This window comes from Pteropus medius, unplaced genomic scaffold (genome assembly GCF_902729225.1).
Source record: "Pteropus medius unplaced genomic scaffold, Ma_sr-lr_union100, whole genome shotgun sequence".
In the NCBI taxonomy this organism is placed as follows: Eukaryota; Metazoa; Chordata; class Mammalia; order Chiroptera; family Pteropodidae; genus Pteropus; species Pteropus medius.
The window spans coordinates 54,477,583-54,489,976 of record NW_024349800.1 but is presented as its reverse complement, the minus strand read 5'-3'; the positions used below and the strand labels follow the sequence as shown (position 1 = coordinate 54,489,976).

The 12,394-nt window shown below is 32.9% G+C and overlaps 1 protein-coding gene across 16 annotated transcripts in view; it reads right to left on the bottom strand.

Annotated features, from left to right (window-relative positions):
• Window positions 1–12,394, bottom strand: part of PUM2 (pumilio RNA binding family member 2) — a 78,778-nt gene that overhangs the window by 53,785 nt on the left and 12,599 nt on the right. For 14 of the 16 annotated variants that reach the window (XM_039887767.1, XM_039887775.1, XM_039887770.1 and 11 more), the window contains exon 2: window positions 6,476–6,544. In XM_039887767.1, the coding sequence (XP_039743701.1) occupies window positions 6,476–6,526 (51 nt within the window). In that variant the 5' untranslated portion in view covers window positions 6,527–6,544. Of the gene's footprint in view, window positions 1–5,441; window positions 5,567–6,475; window positions 6,545–12,394 lie in introns of those variants that run through there. The other 2 variants (XM_039887780.1, XM_039887781.1) reach the window with 2 other exon arrangements.

The window sequence follows — 12,394 nt, the reverse complement described above, 5'->3', positions numbered from 1 at the left end:
TAAATTTCTAACTCAATACAGATAATACAATAAAATTATACACTGATAAAATTTTCCTTTACTTCCAAGTACTGCCCTTGGATCACCTCTTATCTATCCTTACAGCTTCCTTGGTGGAAAATGTATTTTCATTCTTACTTCACTTAATCAACAGAAGTGAACTTCACAACTTTTCCTAGGTACTAAGTACTAGTAATCTATCAGTAAGCTACAGATGGAGGACGAGACATAAAAAAGGCCCTCAAATACTTCTGAAATAATCTCAAAGCCCTGTGCTCTATCCTATATTGCAACATACACAGCACATAAAAATTGTGTTGTTACAATCATTCACTAATTACTCAAAGTATACATTTGGCCAATTTCAACTGATACTCATCCAGGTCCTCTCCCTTCTACCTACCTTTCTTAACAGTCAGTGCAGGTGGACCTAGGGATATATTTATTTGACAAAAATAGACTGGTTTTCTGAGATGTGCATTTGGCATTTAAATAAGCATTTGTAAGGTATCTATCCCTCTTAGCCCAGTCTTTTGGTGCTCATAATTAAACCTATATATACTTCTATTACTACACACTATCTGTGTTTGCCTCCTTAAAGGCACTGTGACCTTATTTTCAGAGAGCTCAGAAAAAAACTGACCAAAATAAAATAAACAGTAAAACCTGAATTGGGTCTGAGAGGTAAGATTCTGTGTGTTGGGGGTTGAAAGTGTGAGTGGAAAGCACAACATGAGAAAATGCAGGGTGTAGAACAGGGTGTAAGGTGGAGGAACAGACATAGGAAGGTCAATGCCGATGCTGGTAAAGCTCTCTAGGTCAGATTATGAGGAACCTTAAAGACATGCTAAAGAAAATGCATATTACACTGAAGCAAAAGAGAAAGGAGGGGTTGGCAAGTGATTTGTTTTAGAAAACAACTCAAGTTGTAAGAATAACTGCAAGGAGATCAATTTAGGAAAATTAAAACAACAGGGCGAAGGTGATGAGAATTAAAACAGTACTGGCACAAAAACTGAAAAAACAAAATGGATTTGAGAGACATTCAGGAACGTCAACAGAAAATAAATACAAATTAGGGAGTTGATAAAAAAGATAAAATTTTAAATTTGGGGTAACAAGGTAAATGGTAATACTTTTGACTAAAACAGGAAAAAAACCAGAAGCAGTAGCTTTGAGGGGGGAATTCAATTTGGGCGTGTTCCTATCTTTTTTTATTTTTTAATTTTAAAGGAAACTAACTTCTGCTATTTTTTTTAAAAAGAGAAGTTTTTGCATATTCCAATCTTCCTGGGCCGCAAATAATGTGTATTTAAATTATAAACATTTTAAACAAAACTCTGCTCTAACGAAGATCCCCATAAAACACAATCTCTTTTCCTTCCATTTAAATAATCTCACTATAAAAGTTTCATATAAATATAGAAACACAAAATAAAGCTGATAACACAATACTAAAATACTGTACTTGATATATTTAAGTAACTGAACATTTATTCACAGTAAAATCCAAGTTAATTCCTTAAAAATATTATATATATAAGCCACTTCAGAAAGAAAATGACAAATGGTCAGAGAATTAAGAATGCTTTTATCCTATACCTTATAAAGACAAATGTTTCAATACTAAAATAAGAAAACAAGGAAAGAAAATAATTTAAGAATTTAACAGAGGCATTTATATAGAAGTGGCTAATCTTATGAAATATCAGAAATAACAGAATCTCTTTAAGGAGACTATCCCAAAGTCTTTTGGGATAATGTTCCGTGTAGTGATTTAGCTATAGATCACTGCTTTAAAACACGAACTGCACAACTGGGGTGGGTTGGGGTGGGGGAGGGCTATGTCAAGCACAATCTTACTTTCTGCCAAGCACTGTGCTATGAATAGCTCTTCATTTTGAAAACATTTTTAAGTTATCATGCACAGGAAAACAATTTAGTAGTTAATAAAATTAACACTTCTAACAAAGGCCTTTACCAACATTCTAGGAATAGCTTTCTACAATAACAGTTTAGACACTGATTTCAAATACTTTTAGAGAAACTACTGGCTTGTGACCAAGAATAAGTTAAAACAACTAAATAACAAAAGACAACAATTCAGGATACAATAGTTAAAAAAAAAAAAAAAAAAAGATTAAATGGTACACTGGAACTGCAATAAAAATAGACATTTGCCCCTGGAGACTCTTTTACTATAGCAGAAATGGTGAAGCATATTACAGAAAACAAGGGCTAGGAGATCTTGAAGATCTGTAGAATACATTATTCGATACCATTTATTAGTTTCCTAATTCACAAAAGCTCTAAACCAAGGTCAGGCAACTCTATTTATTGTTAATCGGTTCCTCTGTCATCCTTTCCAATTAAGAAATGATTGGGTGGACATACAAATCCATCCTCCAATGATCCACTATTAGATTTAAAGGCTATGTGTTTACATTATCGTGTTTTAAATGAAAGTGTTAATATAATATCCAAACTGAGACAGTTCTAAGAAAGGAGGTGCTATTAATAATTATGCCATGAAAATAAACGTGTATCTCAACTGTCTGGGCAAATTAGAATGTAAGGTAACTCTCTATAATGAAAGTTCATAAAAGATAGGCATAGATGTTAATAACTATAGAGAATAAAAGAAACAAGGTAGTTCTCTAGAACCACAGAATGGTACCTTTCCAGACTTTAATCTTTTGTTAATAAAGCATATCAATACTTCTTAATTTTTTTCAAATCATACTACTTCCCCAAATCATCTTCATTCCCAATATCCCGTAATATCACCAGCAAACATTATTAAATGTTGTCACTTCCAATGGGAAGCAGTATTGTAAAAGGTCAAGGCACTCACGAATTTAAACTGTTGTTCAAATACTATTATATAGTCTTGGACCAGTTAATTAACTTGAAATAACATAAGTAAACTGCTTAGAACAGCATCCAGCACAAAGTAAACACATAAATATTAGGTATCTTCACTACCAAAAATATGAATCTTTTAAATACAAGTAACACACTGGCCAGTACATTTAACTGGCTGATTATTTTAGAGTACCATAATGTTATTCATTACAAAATTCCTGTGTATAGCTGTTTGCTTGTTTTTTTTGAGTCTGAGTATCCTAAGGGGATGATGAGAGACCCCACTACTTATAAAGAACAGCTAGCCAATACATTCACATTTTGTGCAGTCAGAGGTTAAATAAATTGTCCAAGGTTACAAATATAGCTAGTAAATAGCAGCATTAAGATTTGAACTCATATCTCTTTAAATCTAAGGCCTATTCTCTTTACATTTAACTACTATAAGATGGTTCTTTTCAATTATAGTGTAATTCATCAATATTTCTGAAAATTTCCAGTCCTAGGCCACCATTAGACATAACAAAAATAAAACAGTTTAAGATATTATTATGATATTTGGATCATATAATGTAGGTATTCATTATAGTAGACAAAGTTTAAGACAGAATTAAGATAGGGATTTATACAGACAGTACTCTTTGAACACTATTTGAAACAGCTGGTTTCCATTCTACTTTTAATCAGAGGTTAGAGCACTGGATAGATGTGTCATTCATACAAAAGGTTATTCTTATTACAATTTTCAAAGAAGTCAATCTTACTACTGATAAACTTAAGAGAGAAAATGGAAATCTTACTCCCCTACCCAATGTTTTCCACTTCACACTACCTGGGATCTTAGTACATAAATTTTCTTTAAATATTATTGTATCAGAAAAAAAAAAGGAAGGAGCATTATTTATAATACTAAGCTATGGAAATTCTCTCAAAATAAAAGACTCTGTGATTTAAAGTTAAATTCTGCATTCTCTAAAGAATTTCAGGTAGGAGCCTCTTTCCCCTTACTTGAAAACTAAATAGTAACTTAGTTTTCTCTCTATATATTTATATATCTACATAAGATACATAATAAAACATGTATATAAAATAAAACATGTATATATATAAAATAAAAGCCTCAGCAGTGTAGTTTAAAAACACTGCTAATGTAGTTGCGTTAAACCTATAGATTAGCTTTGTCCTTTTTGAGCCACATGACAGACATAATGCAGATCGGTAGGTCTTTTTGACAAAAATGTATTATGGAAAAAAATGGAAAGGGTGAATTTATGAATGGATGAATACGAATCTGTTTCTATTTCTGGATGAACTAGAAGAGACCTGCCCTTATGATGATGGGTCAGTAAAGCTATCATAATCTACAAAAACCAGTACATATGAAAATAGTTCTATATGTAATGCAGTGCTTTGTACATTACAGATTTACGACAACTTGAGACATAAGGAAAACTTTATTTTTAAAGAAAAAGTCAAGAATAGGCCAATCCATTAAAAAAAGATGTTGCATTAAAAAAATAAACACGGCAATTTTAGAAACTCAAGAGCCAAAAACTCAAGGCTGCTTTAATTTTTAAAGTGAATGAATTCTGGGATAAAACAAAAACAAAAAAACCTCACCTGTCAGGAAAGGAGGAGAAGACTGGTGAGAGAGAGACAGGCAAAGAAGGAAATCCCAGAAGGTTCCCTGCTGCCTGTGAGATGAGGAAAGATAGAAAGGCTTGTGGGAGAGAGAACCCAGAGACAGAAACCTAAGCTGGTTTCTTAGCTATCTCTTAAAGGTAACAGAATTAGTTGGTACACTGTTAAGAAAAAAACTTAATTAGTGAGTAACAGATTATTTAAAAATACATTTTTACTAGATGAAGGTCACAGAAGCACTGACCTGCTGCTATATGCCAAAAAGGCAGGCAGTCTAAACTCTACCCACTTTTACTCTGCATTTGACATTTCCATTATCCTAGGTTAGATCATTTAGCATACTATTCATTCCAGTTTCTCTTTTTTCTAAAAACCTCAAATATCCCTCTCCTCCACCCCCAAGTAACTAACTAAACTCTCAACTACTTTGGCTGATCATGATATTTAACTGCACAGATGTCTTTGGATTTATCAAATACTATTTAGAACAGGAGGAAAACAGAGCCAATCTGTAAATATGTACACAATGTAGACTTGGGAAGTAAAGTGCTGGGGTGGGGAAGGGGGGAGTCTAAATAGAATTAAAGTAAGGGTATGACTCTACTGCTCTTTAAAAAAAAAATCATGAAGTTCAAGTTTGTCGCAGATTAGGCTGAAATACAGTTCAAATCTGCTTTTTAAGATATGTTATTCTGCTTTCTAAAGACCAGAGAAAATGAGCAACAGGAGAAAAACAAAAGCCTTTTTCAACTGCTCCTTTTTGTTCACTCACAGGATAAATAATGCCTAAGCAGCCACTGCATTGCAGTGAACCTGTAGCTTTGTTTAAATAAATGATTCTCTCTCAAATTTTTCTTAGGGCCCAGAATTTTACCTTATGCACTGAACTAACATGTTTACTTTGGCAATACTTATGCTTAAGCACCTTAACTCACCCTTAAATCAGTCCTCTGAAAATGACAAACTCTTTGAAAAACGCTGTTCTGGAGAAGGGGAGGGTTAGCTAGCTGCAGGGTGCCCTCTTGTGGCCCAGAGGAGTGACTGGACTCTTTTTCTGCATCTGAAGAGCACAGCATTGGATGGAGTGAGTCTCAGAAAGGTCTCTATCTACCAAAGTAAAATAATCTCCAGGAGCAAGCAATTAATTACATATCTTAGGTTTGTTCATCATTATTTTCTTTTATCAAAGTTCACATTATGTTAGTATTACAGAACATGACGAAATAAAGATGCTACCACAAGGATTTTTACAATCAATTAAAACTGTCTCTTCATTAGGTATATGGAAAACTAAGTATTTTTGATGCCTTAAAATATATAATTGAGGTCAATGAGATGCCCCAATAAGTCATAGATTAATAGGACTGATAAAATGCATTAAAACATTTAGAGTGCCCACAGTGTCCTAGTTATTCAAAGCAACTGACCTACTGAGACTAACATAAAACAACGAACTGTAACCAGTAATATGATAAAGTATATATAAAGATCTATAAGAAGTCAGATGAGGAAGTATAATTCTACCGCAAACAGCAATGGGACAATAGATAAGCATCTTTTCCAGTAGAGTCTTGCAGCAGATTAGAAGTTTTTAAGCAATGAGCAAGAAGAGATTTTTGGGAGAGAATAGTGAACAATTAAGTGTGGCTAAAGCAAACATAGCATAAATATATAAAACAAGAAAACAAGAACCTAGAAAAGCTCTTTTCTGAGCAAAGCAATTATGATTCATTACCAAAATATAACACATTACCTAACCAAGTCAATCAAATCAACTAGGCACAAATAATTTCACTTAAAATATAAAAAAAAAAAGTTGAAAATCACAACTGCATAATTGCATAATCTGAGATTTTAAAAACCCACATCATTTGGAGGACATAACCAATATTTTCAAGATTTATGGTTAAAGTCTCTGGCTCCAATAATCAAAGTGAGGGATCTATTCTTAGTATTCATAAATATTTACCTCTCCCATTCCCCGAGATTCTAATGCAAGAGCTTGAAAATCATGATTCATTTCATCCACAGATCAAACCTGTTGAATAACAAAAACAAAAATTAGAAGAAAAATTTAAACAATAGATCATATCGACTATTTTTATACTATACTTCATACTATACTATGAAGCTATTACTGCTGTTAGCATGAGATGAGATGGGCAAGAATAGATTTCTCTATGAAGACAGGTTTTCCTAAATAAAACACATAACAGCAGTCTACATTAAAATCTGTGAAAAAGTGTATCTCCAAGGGTCCAAGGGTTCTTGGGTTACTTTGTGTGCCAAAAGATAACTCTACTAGTTTCTTGAGCAAAGGAATAGATGGAAAGTAAGAAGAACAAAGAAGTAAGTGCAAGTACTAAAATGTAGTTACCATTAAAAAAAAAAAAAATGTAATTCCTACTACAAGCTTATTATTTTGCATTACTTCTTTCAGTTAAGATTTTTCAAATTTCTCAGCATTTCATTATTGGTAGATCTTATACCAATGATAAAAATTTTCAATGAAAACATTCAAGTGGTTATCCAGGGCCACCTCAAAGCAACATATAAATTAATCAGCTGTAATTATATTGAGGTTTAAGAATAATTCTTTTCTCTTCTCCTCAAACTAAAACTAAAGCATATACTTCTATTTTTCCATTTCTAACAGTTTAAATTGCTTTTTATCTTCCATGTGACAATGTGTTCTGGAGTCAGAAGGCCCTTTGCCTCCTAGTGTTAAGTATTGCTGGAGAAAACTATTCAAGCCGGAAGCAAATTCACAGCCTTCTAAGTCTTGTGCCTTACAATAATCCTATTATTTTCCCCCGTCAGTTTTCTCTAAAACTCCATAATATTTTGACATTACAAAGCACTTCTCCCTTCCTGACACACTGTTCTCTGTTGCTACTTTGTCCCTTATGATAATTCTTCTTTTCTACTTTCCTATGTGTCTAAGTTGTTTCTTCTCAGGCTTCTTCACGGACTCTTCATTGTCTCAACTCTTAAATGTTAGTGTTCCCTTAGTATTCTTCTATTCGAGGTTCTCTCTTCTCTACCCTTTGTCCTGAGCCATCATCCACTTGCATTGCTTTGAGAAGTATATGTATATACTTAGGGCCCTCAGCCCCATATTTGTATTTATAAACCAAATCTCTCACCTCTTCAAAATATCCAATTATCTTCTTCCTCCCATCTCTGGAGGTACCACAGGAAATTGTGACATTACCTCTTTCTTCCCCACTTCTAACTTAATTCTTTCCTTTCTTACACTAATATCCAATCAATAAAATCAACCTTCTACCTCATTTAAATATATCCATTTTCCAGCTATCTGGCTGTTCAGACCGTCATTATCCCTTCCTAAAATACTGTAATCCTCTCCAGTCTTCCCATGCTAATCTCCAAATTGTTAGTCACCTTTTAGAATTGTAGTCTGATTATGTGACTGCCATATTTAATCCTTGACTTAAAGATAAAGCTCCAAATTCTAAATGTGGTTTACAAGGGGACGGTATGGGATCCAAATTATATAGTTCTAGCAGCTAGTAGTTCTGTAACGGGCTAAGTAACCTCATGGGAATATAATGGCAGCAGCTGCCTCATGACTTGTAAAAATTAAATTAGATAACATAAAACACACTGTACTGGGTACATAAGAATTCAAAAGTTAGATATTAAGAAAAGTTCTTCAATCTTTTTATCAAATAGTACTTGAACAACTGGATGTCCATATGCAAAAAAATGAATCTAAACACATACTTTATACCTTAATATAAAAATGAAATAAAAATGGATTATATACCTAAATGTAACACCTAACACACAAAACTTCTAGAAAAACTGAGCTGAATGACTGTGAGTCCATAAAAAAAACAACTGATGTCTAAACATTTGACTTCAATAAAATCATGCTCTACAAAACAAAACAAACAAAAAAACACGCTAATAAGAGAATGAAAAGACAAAACACAGATTAGGAGAAAAATATCTACAAGCTACATATCCAATACAACACTTGTATCTCAAATATATTAAAAACTCTTAAAAAAAAAAAAAAAGAACCCAATTAAAAATTGAGCAAAATAGCTGAACATATACCATGTCAAAGATATATGAAGAGCAAATAAGCTATTCTTTTCTCCTAACTTGCTAGAAAAGCAGGATTAACAGTTCTCAGAGTGAACTTTCATTCATCCTTTCATTAATTCAGTAAGCTTTTACTGGGCATCTTCAATGTGTAAGATTTTGTAGAGAAAAAAATTGAAGTAAAATATAGTCACTGTTTTCAAAGAGTTTAAATGAGTCTGATATACTTCCCGGAAATTGGACTAGCTGCTATCAGACCAAACTCTCAGCAGATAATGATAAACTGGACAAAACAAACAGAAATAAAACGAATAAACAAAAATCTGAAGGCAATGGAAAACTAAAAAACAAATGAGTATAGTCTACACTTAAAGGAAAAGACTGCCACAGAGTGAGATTTTTTAATGAGTTTTTTGGCTAAAGACAAGCCTGGGGGTGAATGTGAGGTGCCAAAATTCCTATAGAGAAAGCTTTAAGAACCAAAAGACAAGAATTTGGTACAGGCAGAGCTGCTGGAAACTGAGCAGGAAGGCTCAAAAAGTAGGCAACCAAATTCTGCTCAGATTTTTAGACAATCCCTTAACTATACATGTGTGGGAGACTCCAAGCAGCCCAAATGAAGGCTACAAGAACTAGGCAAAATGTTAGCTGCTGACCCACCACAGAAGTCACAGGAATTTAGAGTTTGAGTCCTATGAATACAAACAAACAAACAAATGAACAAATGAACAAACAAACCAAAACCCCAATATTCTCCATGGGAATATTACAGAAGAGTATCTGCAATGTAAAGTCTAGAACACAATCCAAAATTATTAGACATATATAGAAACAGGAAAACTCAACTAATAAAGACTAATCCCAAAACAACCGAGAAGTCAGAATTAACAAAGACCTTAAAACAGCTACTATCATTGCTCAAAGATGGAAGAAAACACGTGCTCCAAATGAATGAAAAAATACAAAATTTCAGCAAAGTAAAACTATAAAAATAACAATGAAATTCTAAAACAGAAAAATATATTTAAAAAATTTTCACTGGATGCACTTAGCAGATTGGTGATAAAAGATCAGTGAATGTGAAGACAGATTGAGATTTCCAATCTGAAGAAAAAAAAAAAGGAGAGAGAATGGGATGGAAAAATTTGAAGAAACAACAACCAGAAATCTCTCAAATTTGATGAAAGCAAAATTTACAGATTCAAAACAATTAGTGAACCCCAGGCAAGCTAAACAGGAAAAAAAAAAAAAAAAAAAAAAGCTCATACCCACACACATCATAAAAAAATGCTGAAAACCAAAGTTAAAAAGAAAATCATGAAAATAGCCAGAGGAAAACCAACATTACATAAAGGGGGGGAAATCGTATGAATGGCCACTGACTTCTCACTAGAAACAACAGAAACCAGAATATAAGGAACCAGAGTACTAAAAAGAAAAATGCCAAACTAGAATATCATCTGGTGGAAATATCCTTCAAGAATAAAGGCTGAAAGACATTTTTAGATAAAAAGAAAATTCATTACAACAGACTTCCACCTCAAGAAATGCTTTAAAAAAATTCTTCAGGCTAAAGGGAAATGATACCAGATGGAAACGCAGATCATCAGGAAGGAATGAAGAGCACCAAAAATGGAAGTATGTGCATAAGTACAAAGGACTATTTTTTCCTCCTAATTTCTTCAAAATACGTATGCCCATTTAAAGCAAAAATTTCAACACTATCTTGGGTTTTGTAACAAATGTAGATGAACCACTTTACATGCATATTCACTTTACATACCTACTATAATAAATATCTTTAGCCATACCATCACGACACTTTGGATTTTAAAGCAAAACCCAGTTTGAGACCAAAATATTTTTTTTCATCACACAACACATACATATAATTCTTTTATATACATATATTTTGAAAATTTATATACCCCCCTTCCAATAATAAAGATTAAAAAAGGAATCTTGGTCCAAATGTGTCCTACCACTTTGTAGTCACACACAGTTCTCCACCTTAATATGGCAAAATTCATAATAACGTCTTGGTACAGTCTGTTTTAACCATCTTCGATTTCTAAATGATTCTTTTAAAATCTCTAAATTTGGACAAAATCCATTCATTATTCTATAAGCACTTCATAGGATTTCATGTTGCCCTAGACTCTATGCCCTTCACATTCTTTTCTTAAATTTCCATTTCCGACCTCACTGTCTCTTAAACTTTATATTTTATAGCCCTTTTATTTTCTAGACCTCCCACTCCATTACAGCCTCAATTTCTTCCAAGCACTGTTTCCCAAGTCTAATGGCCAACCATCTGCAAGCTTCAAGATATTGCTAACCTGTTACTGGAAATCATCTAATATTTATACAACTTTCTAATTTCTTAAGAATGCTACAAATTTAAATCCTACCAGCTTGACAATATATCCACATAATTTTGACTTCTTAATTCAATTTGTAAACATACATTAAATGATATTAACCCCTAAAGTTTGGGCTCAGCGTACCAGTTAGTCTTTTAAAAAAGTAATCTTCCATGGAACATCTTATCTGTATCCCAAGAACAGACTGTCCTTATTAAATGTTCTATTAAAGCCAAAATTACAATGGTTTTATTATTTAGGATGAAAATGGCTCAAAAAATTGATTATTACTCTGCTATCCTAAAGAAAGCATAATGGACAGATTTTACATATGACAATGAGGTAGAGTAGAAATAGTATGTGATTTAGATTCAGAATATAAGTTGACAGTTTGACTTTTGCAAGTTGTCTATCCCCTAAATCTTAATTTACTTATCTCTTGTCGATGAGACAATGTATCCAAAAGTGCTTTGTGAGCTATTAATTAAAAGTACTCACCCAAAACCAGTTATCATTAAGAGCATCATTACAGACTACTCCTGAAAGAACGGATACTTTTGGAAGCTCTTGTGGGACTCAGTGTTTCTCTCTCATGTCTGCTTTTGTTAGTATTTCAGTTCCCAGCCTTGCTGTCAGGTTAAATATCATCTGGCTGGATCATCATGGTACCACTTCTAACCTTTATAATTTGATTGCTTTTAATGTGCAGTAATCTATAGTCTCAGATATCCAAGTATGGTAGACTTGTAAGAGTAAACAGTCTCTAAGACAGAAACTAACTACCTTTAACAAAAACAAAAACATATTCTAAAGTTAGAATCCTTTCTTAGGAAAGCAATTTGGCATCATATATATAGATGCACATATCTCTTGAACCAGTCTCACCAACTTTGGGAATCAATCCTAAGATTAAAACCTAAATATAAAAAAAGCTTTATGTACAAAGATGTTTGTATTAGCATTGTTTGCAAATCCTGAAATTAGAAACTGCTTAATGGTCGGTCCCACAAGAGTTAAATGATACAACCTGTTTATAAAATGGAGTACCATATAGCTATTAAAGTGGATTACAGGGAAATATCTGAGTTTGTAATAAGAAAAAGTTTATACAGCAATGTTAAGAAAGATTGAAAGGAAATAAACCAAAGTCCTTAAGTGATCAGAGTACACCAATTTTTCCCATCTATTTATCTGTATCTTATTACCTTTCTACAACAAATCTGTATAATCTATGAGTAAGAGGAAGATTTTTATTAAGAAAGAAAAAAAACAGTATAGACAAGAAATTTTCTCAAGAATAAAGCACTGGAACTTTACCGAAGCCTTCTGCTTACTTCCAGGTTTTTATCTGTTGTCCAAATAGATGAGGTCCTAAGTTAAAGAACCTCCGGATAAATGCAAAGTCTCTTAGCTCTGTGGATCAATTCTTATGTTTGTGGTGATCATGCCCC